This window comes from Vigna radiata, chromosome 7 (assembly GCF_000741045.1).
Source record: "Vigna radiata var. radiata cultivar VC1973A chromosome 7, Vradiata_ver6, whole genome shotgun sequence".
Classification (NCBI taxonomy): domain Eukaryota; kingdom Viridiplantae; phylum Streptophyta; class Magnoliopsida; order Fabales; family Fabaceae; genus Vigna; species Vigna radiata.
Window position 1 is genome coordinate 37,085,764 of NC_028357.1, and position 17,711 is coordinate 37,103,474.

The 17,711-nt window shown below is 34.2% G+C and overlaps 1 protein-coding gene and 1 long non-coding RNA gene across 4 annotated transcripts; both read right to left on the minus strand.

Annotated features, from left to right (window-relative positions):
• Positions 1 to 5,747: 5,747 nt before the first annotated feature.
• On the minus strand, positions 5,748 to 7,921 carry LOC111242066. The gene is made up of 3 exons (XR_002668683.1): positions 7,535 to 7,921; positions 6,752 to 7,458; positions 5,748 to 6,680 (listed from the first exon to the last, which is right to left on the minus strand). It is a non-coding gene; the product is annotated as an uncharacterized LOC111242066 (long non-coding RNA).
• A 2,224-nt stretch (positions 7,922 to 10,145) lies between these two features.
• On the minus strand, positions 10,146 to 15,557 carry LOC106768767 (protein RTF1 homolog). Of its 3 annotated transcripts, none has more exons than XM_022783578.1 (3): positions 15,333 to 15,557; positions 10,708 to 12,739; positions 10,146 to 10,529 (listed from the first exon to the last, which is right to left on the minus strand). In XM_022783578.1, the coding sequence occupies exon 2, from the start codon at positions 12,707 to 12,709 to the stop codon at positions 10,736 to 10,738; it is 1,974 nt and encodes a 657-aa protein (XP_022639299.1). In that variant the 5' UTR covers positions 12,710 to 12,739; positions 15,333 to 15,557; the 3' UTR covers positions 10,146 to 10,529; positions 10,708 to 10,735. The 3 variants fall into 3 exon arrangements, with proteins under 3 accessions (XP_022639299.1, XP_014509566.1, XP_014509564.1); XM_014654080.2 differs by having other exon boundaries at positions 10,146 to 10,607; XM_014654078.2 differs by having other exon boundaries at positions 10,146 to 12,739.
• Positions 15,558 to 17,711: the final 2,154 nt, after the last annotated feature.

A 17,711-nucleotide genomic window follows, 5' to 3' on the forward strand; every position in this document is an offset into this window, starting at 1 on the left:
GTTTTCCATCCACAAGACTCACCAATTATGAGTTGTTCTCTGATATTGATGTTACTGATTCTGGTGATATCGTTCAGTGTGCTCTTTTTGCAGGTGTAGAGTTACTAACTTGGGAACAAGCAATTGAAATCAAGGAGTGGCGTGATGCAATGCAAGAGGAGCTTACAACCATAGAGCGAAACAAAACTTGGAGACTGATGGAGCTGCCAAAAGATAAGAAAGCTATAGACGTGAAATGGGTATACAAAACCAAGTTCAAGCCAGATTGAACAGTAGCAAAACTGAAAGCAAGGCTGGTTGCTAAAGGTTTTTTGCAGAAACCTAGGATAGATTTCAATGATGTTTATGCTCCAGTTGCACGGATTGAGACTGTTAGAATAGTGGTTGTCATTGTCAATGCTAAAAGCTGGATCATACATCAGATGGATGTGAAATCTGCTTTTCTCAATGGCCCTTTTGAGAAAGAAGTATTCGTGAATCAACCATCAGGTTTCACTATAAAAGGGCAAGAATCAAAGGTGTATCAGCTGAGCAAAGCCCTGTATGGTCTTCAACAGGCACCACGAGCTTGGAACAAGCATATTGATGCTTTGCTCGTCAGGTATGGCTTTAACAAATGTTCAATTGAATATGGTATTTACGTCCAATTTGTTGAGCAGGTAGGAACACTTATGATGTGCTTATATGTCGACGATTTTCTGATCACGAGGAGCTCAACAAGAGAGATTGAGCGATTCAAAACAAAGATGAAGAATGAACTTGAGATGACTGATCTTTGGACCTTAGGATATTTCCTTAGAATGGAGTTTGTGCAGACTGAAGATGGATTGATCATGCATCAAAGGAAGTACATCCTTGAAACTCTGGAGAGATTCAACTTGAAGAACTGTAATAGCACAAGCATCCCAGTCATGGCCAACATTAAGCTTTCGTCACATCAAGAAGAAGCCAAAGTTGACGCTACGCTCTACAAACAAATGTTTGGAACACTGCGTTATATCTGCAACAGTCGTCCAGATATCAGCTTCGGAGTTGGACTTCTCAGCAGGTTTATGCACGATCCAAGGCAACCTCATTTGAATGCAGCAAAACACATTCTTCGGTATCTGAAAGGAACGGCAGATCATGGACTGCATTTCCCAAGGACTATCAGTGGCACAAACAATGTATTGGAAGCATGGTGTGATGCAGATTGGAGTGGTGATCAAGTAGACAGGAAAAGTACTTTTGGTTATCTGTTCAAGCTAATGGGAGTTTCAGTGTCTTGGTGTTCGAAGAAACAGGCAGTGGTTGCGCTTTCATCATGCGAGGCGGAATATATTTCAGCGGCAGAAGCAGCGTGTCAATGTGCATGGATTGAAACTATTCTTCGAGAATTGATGATCGAGCATCCCAAACCTACACAGCTAATGGTGGACAACAAGTCAGCGATAAGCTTATCCAAGAACCCAATCTCCCATGGAAGAAGTAAGCACATCGAAACAAAGTTTCACTACCTCGAAGAACGCGTCAGTGAAGGAAAACTGAAACTTGTCTATTGTAGCACAGATGAGCAAATAGCAGATGTATTTACCAAGGCACTTCGTCAGAGTCGTTTTGAAAGATTTAGAGATTTACTTGGAGTTAAATCGTTAAGTGATTTAGATTTAAAGGGGAGTGTTATGAATTTAAATCAAAGCTCCCTTAACTGTCATTAACGGTCTCACTAGTACAAAAATAATATTTTATGACGTACAAAAACGAACTATGACATACATAGTTTTGTACGTTATAATAGGTCTACATATTTTAGAAAAAGTGTCATAATATGTTCAGATAACGTAAATTTTTGCTACATCATAAAATATGTAGACCTACTATAACGTACAAAACTACGTACGTCATAGTTCATTTTTGTACGTCATAAAATATGATTTTTGTACTAGTGTCTTTTTCATTGTCAGCACTTCTGTATATATACCGTTTCAGCTTATGAGAAATATATCTCGTTTTCTCTATCTCTGTTTCACCTCTAGTTTTTTTCTATATACGTTTCCGTTTTCTCTGCATACGCTATCACAAATCATCATTTTTATTATCAGTCAATAAATTGTTAGTTTGAATAGTATTAAATTCAAACTTTTTAACTAATTAAAACTTCATATTTTTGAATGAAATTACTACGATAAAATTGCATTAAAAGTTGTTGGCAATATTCTTCAACAAAATCTATGTCGTAGAAAACCACCTTGAAAGTACTAATAATTTTTTTATATTATTTAATTGTAAATTACTACATTATTAAAAAAATTTAAACTACAGTTTTGAAAATTTAACCTTGTATTAAAAGGTCATGGAATAATAATGCAAAAACCTAGTAATAATATATATATATATATATATATATATATATTTAATTCAAATATTGCTTTTGTATTTTGATATTATCTGACAGGTAGTGAGTGTATTACATTGTGTTCACACTAAACTTTGAATATATCCCTACTCAATAGTTACAACAAAAGTATACTTTGTTATGGATCGTTAAGTGGAAAATTCTTCAAAGAATCTTACTTGAATGAATTTATTAATAACTTTCTTTTAGGATGCATATCCCAATTCTCAAGTATAAATGGAGTTGACCACAAGCAACATCAATATTTTTACTTAGACACAGACTTCCTTTACAGGTATACTCTCCACTCAAGTTGTTGTCTTGAAATTTTTTTAAGAAGACTTGTAGCTTGAGATACAAGATTCACATCACATTTTTATAACACTCTTGATTGTAAAATTAAATGATTTTTAAATTAATAAAAACAATCACATCACGTCGTTCTCTGCATATTTATATAAAAATTGGACATGTAAACCTTAAGGAACCTGAAGTCGCACCCTTTGTGATGTGATGGTCTGATTGGTTTTGGTGTGTGAGATTTTAATCCCCATAATCTGTTGATTGTTAAAATAGGTAACTCAGAAAGGACTGTCCACCTAATTGTGCAGCACTGAGACGTAGACATGGATGAGGGGAGAATGCATGTTAATGATGGGAATGGCAAGCCATCAAAGAAGTGGTGGAATCTTCTTCCATTAGATACGTACCATATATGGTGGGGAAAAGCCATCAAAGAAGTGGGTCTAGATATAGAAAATTAGGCTTCTCATTTCTGACCTTTAGATTGAACATTTTGTTGCCAAATGAAAAGTAGTTGTCATGTGTCAAACGGGCACGAATATAGTTGCATGTCTCAAAAGCCAAAACCAATGGGAACCCTCCATTTGAAATTTTAATAGGCATAGGCGGTGATGGCGGTGGGACAAGAATATGATAGAATAGGTACGTAGTAGTTTCTACACGTAGGGAAGAAGTAACAGATTTGACTCACAGTGGAGCCAACCTCTGTTGCCACAAGAATAATGGCATGCATAAGTCACTCATAGATTGGACGGCTTCCAATAAAATTTCTAAGTGCCTCAAACAATCTAAATCGAACAATTTTAGTATTATCGCAAAGATTAAGAATTCTTATATTGTTTGGTCTGTCCCAAAGGCCAAAGGGCATCCCTGTTTTCATATTATCAGTGGGTGGGGAATGATTCTGCATGATCAAACCATTACTTTATTTCAGTAACGGTTATTGCACAGCACAACTCTTGCCATTTACGTCAAGTTGAATCACTGTGCAAATAGATCCAAGTGATAATAGTAAAAAAATGGCTGTTAGTGACATAATTATTTATAGATGTAATGTACTGTATCTCACCTGGCTTCGTTTGAGTTGAGATAGAATCACACTTATTTATAACTGGGAATCAAACTTCTCTTCCTAATTAACTGGCAAATGTAATGGCAAAAAAGACAGTATCTCATAAGACTACCTGCATCCTCCATAAACCCACAGCAACCACTATCTCAACAACCCCCAACACTACCTAAAAAAAATAAAACACTGACCAACAAAATAAGCTTAAAGTTTCAATTTTTGGATAGATAAATAGAAACAAGGGATTCAGAATAACAAGTCAGTATACTTTCACTATCCTGTTTGCACTATCAGGCATCGAAGTCATACTAAGAACTATGACGGGGATCATCTAAATATCAGCCTCGTAAACGGAATACCAACCAACCTTAATAATGATTAATTGCAATTGGTGTTTCCGAATAAAGCATCAGCTCTGCATAAGGTGTTAATTATACGATATATAAATTCCTTACTTATACAAGGAAAGCTACTTGCTGACAATTACATGTGATAGAAGTACCATACAACACAGCTAACAACTAATCCTCGCTAAATGGAAAATGACAATTTGATGAGTGTGTAACATCCAGGTCCCCCATTTTTTTTCTGCAAAAGAAAAAAGATGTTACAACAACTTTAGAACTTAATGTCTTCCTGGACTTTCCCTCCTTTTTCTTGCATCTTTCTCTTCTACTCCTATTCTCAATCCTCAATCCAGATTATTATAATAAAAATATTCTCAACATCTTCATAATAATTAGGAAAAATATCATATATTTATTTCCTTAATTTAAAAGTTTTGATTATTACAAATAGAAGAAATGATAAAAATGTAATTGGTGAGATTGTTATCAATAAAATAATCCTTTATTTTCTTATATGGTTTAAAATGTTATAGCTCCCGATCTTTGAAGTATGTTTTCACTGTCTCGTTAATAGCTGCCACCGGTAGGATAAAAAGGTGTGCTCCACTCATGGCGACCACATACAACGTCATTGGGACCTCCTGAGCCCATTCCAAGAGGCGGTGGTGTCTCATTTGACTTCTATTTCAGTACATTTGAATCCATTTGGTTCTTTCACCAAACAGGTTCTATTTGTTACGATAACAACTAAATCTTTATTCATTTTTTTTTCAATGTCTAATATAAAAGCTTTTAAAGAGAAACTTGATTTTTTGAAAACAATGATTGAATCAATGATTAAGTCTTCTTAATAGTATACCCTACCCATAAAAGATAATAGTAATACTATTGACCCTTATCTCAGGATGTTTGGATTCTTGATTCACAAACAACTAATCACTTAGCTCACTTTCTTAAGCTGCAAATCACTAGTTAGCAACTCATAACAGCTGCAAATGGTAATAATGCACCTACATGCGGAACCAGAAATATAATGTTTTATCTCCCACTACTAACAGATAGGCGTATTTCTTACAAAGCTTACAAAAGATTTAAATTGTTCAACAACTTTTTTTCTCTTATTATGCGTTTCAATTCAAGACCTTGTCACAAGGAAGATGATTTTAATTGCTAAGGGGCAATGTGGGTTGTATTTGTTGGAATCCAAATGCCAAAACAAAACAAAACAAAGGTCATAAACCAAAGCAATATCAGACACATGGGAAAGTTCGCAAGTATGGCTTCGTCATAAAGAATTGGTTGGGAATCTCTCCTTCAACCTTATAAAATCCTTGTTCCCTCATTTGTTTTTAAAGAATTTGTTGTGTCTGTCAAATGTGATACTTGTCAATTGTTAAAGCATCACCATGCATCTTATCTTATCTCAAGTAAAAAGAGTAATTTTTTATTTGACTTGATTCACTCTCATGTTTCAACACCTGTTTTAGAATTTATTTTTGGAGCAAAATGGTTTGTTACTAATTGTATCCACGACAGAAATGGAAAGAAGTCATAGAAAGAAAGAAAGCAACGTCGGATCAGCCGCGGCCGCTGCCAATGAACCGCGCCCTAATTCTTAAATTAGGGACACGTACAACGGACACGTACAAGGGACTTTCATCTGCCAACGAAAATATGTACTTGATTTCCTTAAAGAAACAAATAAGATAGAAGGTAGAACCTCAAGATTACAAAACAAAATCATAGAATTGGATAGCAAAAATGATTAGAGGGTGCGGTGCTGAATAGCAAAAATGTGAAAAGGACACAGTGATTACTGGAGAAACAAAAATATGCAGAGAGAGCACATCAAAATGTTTAGAGTGTGGTGGTTTCTAAGGAGCAAAAATGCTGACAAAACATAACTGTCAGAGAAAAAATGGATTAGTCTTCAATAGCTACCTAAGAGCAAAAGTTCTAAGAGAGTGCAGCGGCTATTGGAGGGTCCAGCAATTGCCATCGAGGAAAAATTACTTGGAGGGTGCAATGGACACCGGAGAGAAAAAAAGAATAGGAAGGCAGAACAATTGCTAGAAAATACAAAGGCTTAAAGGGTGGTAAACACCTCTAAGAGAAAAAAATGTTCGGTATACATTGTTTGCCAAATGATGCTAGTAGTGAGTGGTGGTGGCTAAGGATGAAAAAAGCTTGCCAGAAAGTTGCCAATGATGAAAAATAGATTCAACTAGAGAAAACACAGATTAAGATTCCCTTTTTATTAGACTATTGATACCATGTTGAAAACAGAAAAACCAAGAATGTTTAGACCACTGCGGAGCTATTCAATTATAGGAGAGAAACCATGATTACAAGATATTCAGTTACCCTATTTTAGCTTATAACATAAATATAAAAATCAAATTCATTGATCCTAATACCAAGAGTTACTAGATTATAGAATTTTAACATATCTACAAGATTCTAATAAAACCTGATAATCAAATTCCATTTACTGCAGTTTTGGTTGCATGCATTCCTTTTGCTTTTGTTTCAACATTTTACTCTCTTCCTTCTCAATATAAGTGTGCATGAGAAAACAGAAGAAAACCTGACACATAAGTAAGGAGTACAGTAATTTAGTAAAATCATTTAAATGTTTAAAAAGACAGAAACACGTACATTGCAAAGACAAAAGTTACTGAAGTGGGTTCAGTGCCATTTAGAGTAAGGGTTGTCAATTGAGTCACCACTCTTCCCTTACCCACTAGCAAGCATGCACAACACAGTAAAAAAACAGTCAACGGAGTTGGGTGAGAAGCAGGATGCTGCACCATTAGAATCCAGTGCATTTAAAACTGTGCATGTATATAACAGCCATATTATCATGCACTCAAGCCTTTATTTAGATGGTGTGATGGTAAGTGGGGAGTGAGAAAATACAAAAGAGAAATGAAAGGAGGGTGAGATTGTTTGGATTAAAAGAACTAGAGTGAAAAGATAGTATTACAAGGTTTGCATAATAGCATAGGAGCAAAGTAGAAAGTTTGGAGTGAAGNCACAAATGTTCAAAACCAAGTATACTAAACAGAGTATTCCAACCTCAAGAAAATCAGGTCAGGAGCAAACCTGTTTCAGTTCANCAATCTTTATCTGACATTGAAGTTTAACACAAAAATTAAACTTTTAGCAAATTATGGAGAGAAATCTAGTGGTCAAATTAAACAAACAAAACAAATAAATAAATATGCTACAAATCACTATACCATCTCTTCTTGTTTGAGATGTTTGTCGTTTTTCTCAATATCTCTTCCTTTCTCTTCAGAATCAGAGTCTGCTTTCTTATTGGTAGTTGCATTTTGAATAGACTCGTGCTTCTTATCAATATACTGGTTACATCCAAGTAAGCAATTCATCAAGAAATATATGAAGACGCAAGGCACAAATAAACAATTGACACAATACCTCTGAACATATAATATCGTGAAAACTAAAGTTCCCAAACAATTTTTAAGATTTCTTCCTCCAAGCTATATCATCTAGCTCTTCCCTGTCCTGAATTTCAACTTGGTATACAAACTAAAATTTAAGAGAATGGAAGCATTAAATGGGCATTACCATCATTTGTCTATTAACACCATTGCAATTGAAACCATTAGAATGCTTCACTTTCTATTAAACGAAATATAGAACTGACATAACCATCTCTACAATTTCCAGTACAATTTCCAAAACACTCAAAAACAGCTTAGAATGAAAAACCAAGGAATTTTCCAAAAATAGACAGATATGATATTTAACAAACATCTATAATAGTAATCAACCTATAGCTTCTTAGTCTGCTCTATAACTTTTTTGGATAAACTTTTACGTAAACACTTCAAAGAGAGAAATTAATATATATATATATATATATATATATATATATATATTAAAAACATAATTTTGGACAAACTAACAAGAGAAAAATTCTACAAATTAGCTTATGTACAGACTAGTTTTCATTTATGGAGAATTTTATTTCATGTTTTTCTTCCTATTTTTCTTATTCTATAGGAAGAAGTTATCTAGACATGTCCTAATTTTAATATTTGCAGAGAGGTCAAAACCCAATTCCTATAAGTAGGAGACGACGTCCTAAACTAATAATTAATAGACAAACTTCTCCTTTGGCCGTGCTCCTTCAGGCCTTTGATATTGTGTTTCTTCTGCTTCCGTCGCTGGCGCTCTCTCTCCCGCACTTTTACGTTGGCGGTGGCGAAGAAGAACGAGAAATTGTCTATCGGCGTTCACTTTTACGACGCCGTTCTGATATGCTAACGTTTCTGCGGACATCATGAAGTATCAGCTGACTCAGTTTCAGAATAACGGAGTTAGAAGAAAAGTTCAGTTTCCACGTGGCATCGACACGTGCGGGAGCTTTTAGGAATGCATTTTCAACCATTCCTTCATGCCATCACACATTTTTTAGTGTATTAACTGTACTTCCAAGTATTTCACTTTAATCTCCAAATTTCTAAAATCTCTCTAATTAATAAGTAATTTAAAAATTTAATTTTTTGATTATTAAAAATTTTTGTATATATTATTGACTCTACCTTTATTTTTCTTCAATCATTAAACATGCATTCCTGTTACACCTATTATATAATTTCTAAAATGTTCTTAATTAATAAATGATTTAAAAGTTTAATTTTTAATTATTAAGAATTTTTGTGTACAATACTGACTCCACCTCTATTTTCCTTCAATCATTAAACATGCATTTTGTTATATCTGGACATCTCTTTACTCTGCATCCCTGCACTCTTACAACCCTGTACCCTCTACACTTCTTGCACCTTTGAATTAAAGTTCTTTCAAAATATTTTTCCTCTTAAGATTTTTACTTTGTAGCTCTAATTTGTGAGTGAGTGTTTACTAAAGATATTTCAGAAAGATTGTTCAAGTGTAACTTAGAATGCTTAACTTGTTTTACGATGATGCACTTGGGATGCGGCGTGTTAGCTCATCCTTCTTTTATGCGGCGTGTTAGTATTCTTCTTTTCTTTAATATGTGTACATAGTTAGACTTGTTGGTTGTATTGATATTGATATTAGAGAGATATTTTATTTCCATTAATTTGTTTGCATGCATAAAATAGAAAACTGAAACTAAATTTTTCGGTTGTGAAAGCCAATGCAGGAAACTTGGATGTGGATATCCGACTTTCAAATTTCGAATTTAGATATTCAATTTTTATTATATTAGTTTAATTTCTTTTAATACTTCTTTATATTAGTTTAATTTTTTTTTAATACTTCTTATATTAGTTTAATTTCTTTTAATACTTCTTTATATTAGTTTAAATTTTTTTAATACTTCTTATATTAGTTTAATTTTTTTTAATTTTGTATAAGTTTATAGCATATTATATAATTTCTAATTAATATAAAATAATTTTATGAATATATTAAAATTAATAAAATTAATTTTGAATAAGAAAAACTAAAACTAAAAGTATCAGATATGAGTATCCGATTATCACCTGTTCGGATGTGAAAATCCAACTACTGTTTAATAATTTATATAAAAGTTTAATAATATTTGTATTTAATTATTTTATTAGTTTCTAATTATCTTTAAAATTATGTATGATTTTATATAAATTTATAACGTAATTATATAATTTATAATTAATATAAATTAATTGTTACAAATTTATTAAAATTATCGGATATGAAAATCTAAATTTATAGAAATCGAAAATTTCAGAAAATAAGGAGTAAGATTATGTGGAAGTCCACCTTTTGGGTTTCCCTAACCTTCATCTTCTCTTTGTACTCCGTGAGTTCTCTCTTCGAATTCTACTACCTAATAATTGGCGTTGCTTGCCACTTTTCAATTCAAAACTGCAATCTTGCTTTGCGGATTCACTTTCCAATACGTTGAATTGATTGCAACGAAAATCACATTGCCGCCGTTTGCATCCATTCAGTCACGAAAAGCCAATTGTCGTATTTAATTAAATTTGAATCCACCCATGAAATAACGCACCGACCAATTCAATTTATGTTATAAGAAACTTTCGGAGACTGATACAGAAATACCATATCTATTATAAAAATGCAAAATTACGGAAACATGCAATATGATCAAAAGATGAAACCTGATTAGGTTCAAATATCTTTCGAAAGAACCATATCATGACAGCCTCCTCGACCATATAAAAAACAGAAGTAGGTATTTGTATAACTTAACAAAACCCCAAAGGTGGCTAATGTAACTTACAATATAAATTGTACTCTGTCAATCATCAATACAATAAGGTATTTCTAATGTTTCCGACAGAACTACAACAATCTTAAGAGAAGCTTCCCTTACCAGAAAACACGAGAGCACAGAAAAATGAATCATAAGGCTCTAGACAATAATGGTCTCAGCTCAAAAGGACAGTCTCTCTCTTTAACTTCCAACGACCTGGCTTAAATATCATTGTTAAATCACACCCATTCTTCACCACCATTAATCAAATATCAGCAGTTTAATATTTGAACACTAAGAAATACAAACATAAGAAAACATGAGCACTTATTCAAGATACATACATTATACAGTCAACACAAACCATCTTCAGTCCATATAAGCCTGAACTTACCTCAACTCTGCAAGAGCAGCAAAAAATTTCAAAGAAGCCCTCTTCTTCTTTTGTAATCACTGACTGACAGCGTCAGGGAATGCCTCCTGCCATCATTTTCCGATACTCTAAATCCAACTGTTGCTTCTATCCTTTGTTTTCTTGCCATAAATCCTGCCTGAGCTCCTTGGGCCCCACCATATTTTTGAAGTAATGCCAACGAAATTGGCAGCTCAAAATTGTGCAGCATATTTGACTCTGTCCCTTGATCCACAGGAGCACTTGTATCTACTAACTTGCCAGCATCAGCAGCAGCTTCCAAGGCGGCGGCAGTAGCCACCATGCCAGCCTCCGCTGTAACTGGCACTCCTGCTGAATTGCTGCCAGGTCCAACCACTACGCCATTGACACTATTATTTCCAGCTGCAGCCTTTTCCCCAGGTTTTGCAGCATAATAATTCCTTGATCTAGTCCATCTCCTTGAAAATGGATCATAACCTGCCTCCCCAGCTTTCAAACCAGTATTCACAGGCTTCAATTCAGAGGCATTCTTGAAGTTCTCAAACCTGTTTTTCCTATTCATCTCAGCCAGCTTCAATGCCTTGGCATCCTTCTGCTTTGCTTGTCTAGATGCCTCTAATTCTTGCAGTCTTGCTCTGATCCTCTCCACTTCTGCATCATCATGCTTACTTTGTGCTATTTCCAATTCCCTCCTCAGTCTATCCTTCTCAGCAGCAACATTTAGTGGCCTTGTTGAGGCAGACTTTTTTTCTTGTAACATCTGCTTCACAGTAGCCGCTGAGTAGACAAATGTGATGGCCTTTTGAATAGCTTGTTTTTTTTCTAACACATCTTGCTTAGTGGGCATCCGGCCACCACTACGATCTACTTCCTTAACCCACTGTTTGAACTCCTCTTCAAGTGGTACAGAGTCACTAACCATAGCCATTTGCCACCTAGCTGCAGAACTTTCATTTCCCCAAACAACATTCAAATACTTGTATGTAGTTTTATTTTCCAATTTATATTGTCTATCAGGTTCTGATGCATCAACATTTTTCACCATGCAGAGTCGGTAGATAGGTGCAGTTTTTGATCTTCCAATTCCTACTCTTACGAAGCAACCAACTATTAACTCCTCAAAGAAAGGCTCCATAAACCATTTGGCAAGTTTTGATCTGCGAATAGTTATTTCCTTTATATCCTGAAATGAAGGACCCTCAGAACCAGCTAGTGCCCTATCATCATCACTGTCACCAATTCCTCCATCCCCAGTTGATCCTTCATCATCACTGTGGGACCTACTTTCACTCTCACTATGACTTGAACTACTAAGACTAGTTGATGTGAATGGTTTGCGCTTTGGAGGAGAAAAATGCCGGGGCCCTGCATTTCTTGATGCCTCTCTCAGTTTGCGATGAGCTTCTGGATCTTGTTGCTTCAATCGCTTAGCACGCAGTTCATTTAGTGCATCATTTTTCGCTGACCTGTCAGCAGATCTGGCTGATGCACGCATACGTGATGACGACATAGGTGGAGATTGCTTTCTTGGCACCGATACCTTTCCTTTTTCACGCTTAGATGCTATTTTCCCCAATAAGTTTTTGTCATCCTTTTTCGTAGCTCTATCTGACAAAATCATCTCTCTTTGAAGTTCAGTCATCTCAGAAAGCTTCCGCCTGTCATCCTCATCCTTGTAGAGATCATCACCAATATTTGATTCATCACTGCTGTCACCATCATGATCACTGCGACCATCATCATCATCTGCATCTTCCTGACTGCCTAAATCATCATCTCTTTCTGATGGATCTAACCTTTTCTTTAGAGGAACTTGTGATCCAGATGGCTTTCTACTTGCATAATTGAGTTCATCATCTGAATCATCATCCCTAGAATCACTCCCACCATCTGAATAAGCACCATCATGTCGTCTCCTTGAAGGCGGAAGAGAATGGCGATTTCTTCCAGATGTGCCAGTTCTCCCTGCAGCCTCCAAAAGCAAATTCTCCAAATCGGCCATAATTGACCCAGCTTCACCTTAAATATTACCCTGCATGCATAAAAAAGAATCCACAAAGGCAGTTGCAGATGAGAATACCATACATTAAATGAAAACAATTAATTTGGTGCATAAATGTATCTAAGCCATATAAGGTAGTGGTTATGATCTCTTTTATATTATCACAAACTTCTACACAGGTTTGAATCGTGCATTATTACTACATTTCTGAAGTTTGACCTCTTCTCATTATTACTACAAGACTTCTTCAAAAGAGAAACCAGTGCTTGGTACATGTGCACTAACTTTATTATTTGCTACATAAGGTTATTTAGGGAATTATGTAAGCCACACCAATACTTTTCGGATATTGTACACAGGGTAGTAGATTTTGGATAAAGATTGACTGTATTAGACAATACGATACAATTCTCTACCCCCACCCATGATATGAATTGCTGCAACACTAATTTTTTCTCCCAAATCAATCTTGTACTGTTTGAATCTCTTTCAGAATTGCATGAATAATAATTCTGGTTTGATTCAATGCACGCGGGTGAAATTGTTCCGCCCACGATATGAATTGCTGCAACGCTCATTTTTTCTCCCAAATCAATCTTGTACTGTTTGAATCTTTTTCAGAATGGCATGAATCACAATTCTGGTTTGATTCAATGTGAGTGGAATTGTGCATGGATCACACTCCAAAACAGCTAGGGTCATGCAACCCAATTTGAAAAACCCTAATTATTTTTATTCAAATTTGATAAGGAAGAGAGACAAGATGGTTGTTCTTTTCTTTCCAGTCATGTTCAATCATTATTTTTCCTTTTTCTATCACCTTCTAGCCTCAGCGTAATCTCTTATCTCCACCTATGGCCCTCATCCACTTATCTGTCTTTTCCTAATCTCTTTCAGAATCACATGAATTGTGATTCTGATTCGATTCAATGCACATGGGTGGAATTGTCATGGGTCACACTCCAAAACGGCTAGGGTCACACAACCTAGTTTGAGAAAAAAAAAAAAACCTAATCTACTTTATTTTCTGTTCATATTTGATCCGGAAAGAGAGACAAGATGGTTGTTCTTTTCTTTCTTGCCATGTCCAATCATTATTTTTCCTTTTTCAAACATTAAGCCTCTCAGCCATAATCTCTCATCTCCACCTATGGCATTCACCCACTTATCCATCTTTTCCTCATGTCTACTATATAAACAATAAATGTCAGTTATGTTCCCTTCTACTCCTGCAGGGGTACTCTCTTCCCTTTATTTTAAAGGTACTACTGCTAAATTATTTTTATACCAAACTCTTGCTTTAAATGTGTATCTTTACATGTCAATGCCTTATATGTAAGTATATGTTCCATTTTTTTAATGTTTCCGTTACAATTTCACGGTTCAAAATATAATATCTCCATTACATCTATTGTATCTGGATTCAACTACCATGGAACCCACACATAGAAGTGGACACAGGTCAATTCAGATTCGCTCAACAACATTTTTTTATTCAAACTAATTAATTTTAACCAGTTCATACTCTTTCTACTTCAGATCTTCGACCCAAACAGAACCAATTCAACTAAGATTTATTATTGAATGATAAATAATGGAAAACTACGTCACGCAACACAATCTTTAGAGCATACTCAATTATTGTTTGAAATTTATTTAAATCCACAAACATTGGTGGTTCAAACCTCTCTTACAATGAGCCTCTCTCCAAATCTTGTAGTTTCAAATAAACTCTAACCAATGGTCTAGTGTGTAGCAAGCATTCCTCTGTACAACAAGCTCTAATGCATCCAAATGGATATTCTATATAAGGAAGTTGAATTTGGATATGGATTGACACAATGTGTCTCTCTCCAAATCTTGTAGTTTCTAATAAACTTTAACCAATGGTCTAGTGTGTAGCAAGCATTCCTCCGCTGTAATGCATCCAAATCCAAATGGATATTCTATATATGGAAGTTGAATTCGGATATGGATTGACACATGATTCATATAGGGAAGTGGTAGGTCATTTTCACATTATTATTACAAGTCTTCTTGTAGAGAGAAGTCGGACAATCTAGGCATGCAAGATCTCATCTTCAATGCAGTACACAAATTATGACAAAGTGTTATTGATAGAATAATGCAAACAACCTTACACCAACAGAAACCATAACTAAAATCCATAACCAAAGTAAGCAAAACAAAGTTCCTTAAAAATCATTCAAGAATAACAAGATCTTGATATAAAAAAGAATTGATAGATCGGATAGCTTACTGCTGAAGAAACAGTCTAAGAAATACAGGAAAAAGTAATCTAAAAGTTGAGAGCCATCTATTGTGAATTATTTACTACTGTAATTAAAATATTCAGTATAATTGGAATGTTCATTCGTGTGATCACAGATTCAGAATGTGAAAATATTAATTGCATGGAGAAAAAGACAATGGGAGACACCAGTTGATAGATAAGAGAAAACAACCCCACTTTGTAATAGGCACAAATAAAAAAAAAAAAAAAAAAACTGTAGTTTGCACAAAAACACTGATCATACCAAGAACGAACCCTTCTAACTTGATCTGTACAAGAAAAAATAAAATTTGAACAGTGAAGTGCAGTTTGAAAAAGACATTGACATACCTATTGAAGATGCCGGAAGGAGTAAAGGAGGGGAAGCTAGGCACTGTGGAGGAAGCAACACCTTCTTCGATGGTATCGACCACCACGATGACTGACAGAGGCGGCGGCAGAAGCTCAGGGAAAGGGCTGGCCTGTGTTGTCTAGGGTTTCAGTTTCACAATCAGTCTTGGGTTTTCTTTTCACAATCTCACAGCCAAAATTCTCATCTTTTTTTCAAATGAAGTAAGCTCCTATGACTCATATTAGATAGGTTTTGTAACAAAATAATAATATTAAATTATATCAAAGCAAAAGATCTTTTTTTTTTATTTCCATCCTTTCTTCCTTATGACATCATATAAAACATGACCATCATGTCCTTCCATAATATATTCAAACTTTGTATATTGTGTAATTAAGAACATAATTTTGAATTATATAACCAAAATTTAAAAAATATTACAGATTATATAATGAAGATAATAAGTTGAAATGATATTTTAAATGACATAATTTAATTTATATTATAATTAGAGTTGACTGATGGTATTTTTATCTTTATTTTAAGAGTTAAATAATTTTTTTTGTCTCTAATGTACTATAAAAAGGTGTATTTCATTTCAACCTGTGTAAATTACTATTCTAGACCAACAATGATTATATTTTATTTTATTATCTGATTTCTTTTGTCACATAAAAAACATTTTTATATTTTTTTTGTGTCTTTTATATTTTTCTATAAAATATAAAGACTAAATATTTGTATTTTAGTTTGAAGATGAAATACAATCTTGTTATAATAATTTAGACAAAAATATATTTATCTTTATTTTAGAATAAAAATTCATTTATATCTAGAAAATTATATATATATATATATATATATATATATATGTTGGTTTTTTAATATTTAAAATATTATTAAATAACTTTTTATAAAAATTATAAATAAAAAACATGATATTATTACAAATTTAATATTAAAATAAATGAACAATATTTTTTCAGTATTTAATATTAAAAAAGAATTAATAATTACATAAATTTTAAAATATAGTGTCATATATTTTGAACGTTTAAAATTGAAGGAGAAATATTTATATGTAAGAAAATAAAAAGTGCATGTCACATGAGTATTGATAAAATGAAATTGAGATATGTGTTTTTCATATACAATACACAATTTAAAAAAAAAATAATAAATATTTTCATAAATAAAAAGAAGCAGTACATGTACAATATTGATGATTTTTGTAATATGAAACTAGTTAAACAATATACCTAATAGAATATTATTTATCAATATGGAGATATTTTTGATTTCCTTAAAGGTAACTTAAGATTGTATAATTAAAATATGATTATTTTAAATCTAATAAATTCAAATATATTTTTGTTTTGGCAGATATTTTGTGGGACCGAGACACTGACCTGGATGACGCGGCTTTATCACTTTCTATCTTTGGATTGGGTTCTCTGATTATCTTCTTTCCTTTGGGGCCGCTCGATCGCCTGCAATCTTGGCCGTTCGGTGATCTTCAAGTTTTGACCGCTCGTCCGCCTTCCCGATGGAGAGAGGGAGGTACCTGCAAAAGACACTCTGACGCCCAAGTCAGGCGTGTATTGAAGAGCCTCGGCTCTTGATTGAATATTTAGTGAAGGGTTTTCACTATTTAAGTATTTGAGAATATGAGTTGAATGTGATTGGAAGGTGATTCGAAGATCATTGGAAGTACCTGGCTTGTGGCCTTGACTCTCTATTTATAATTTGTCTCATGGACATTAAATTGATATAAGCCCAACAGAATAAAATATAAACAAAATATAATATAAACAGACTTACCTGAAAATCTGGTTAGTTGCTAAATATCTTTAAATAGATATTCTTGATCATCCTTTGATTATCTTATTTTCTGCTTATCAATATCTTTAATAAGATATTCTTAAGTATTTTACAAAATATATCGTAATCGATCGGCCTTGATATCATACTGTACATTATGCCCCCCAAGTTCGAGTTAACCGTTCGGTTTTAGCCGAGGTTAACTATAGGACTTATGGTTTGAAGGAGGCTGTGTTGGGGAGCGTGCTTCTAGGTGTTGCTCATCTGTGGACCTCCCAGTAGGTATGAACGGTTGTCCGTGGTCCAGGAGTTCCTGGAGATTCTCCCAGTAGACAAGAACGGTTGTCTATGGCCCAAGAGTTCTTGGAGAATCTCCCAGTAGACAAGATTGGTCGTCTGTGGCCCAAGAGTTCCTGGACAACTTTCCAGTAGGCGAAATTGACTGTCTGTGGCCCAGGAGTTCCTAGAGAACCTTCCAGTAGACGTGAATGGTCGTTCGTGACCCAGGAGTTCCTGGAGAACATCCTAGTAGACGAGAATGGTCGTCCGTGACCCAA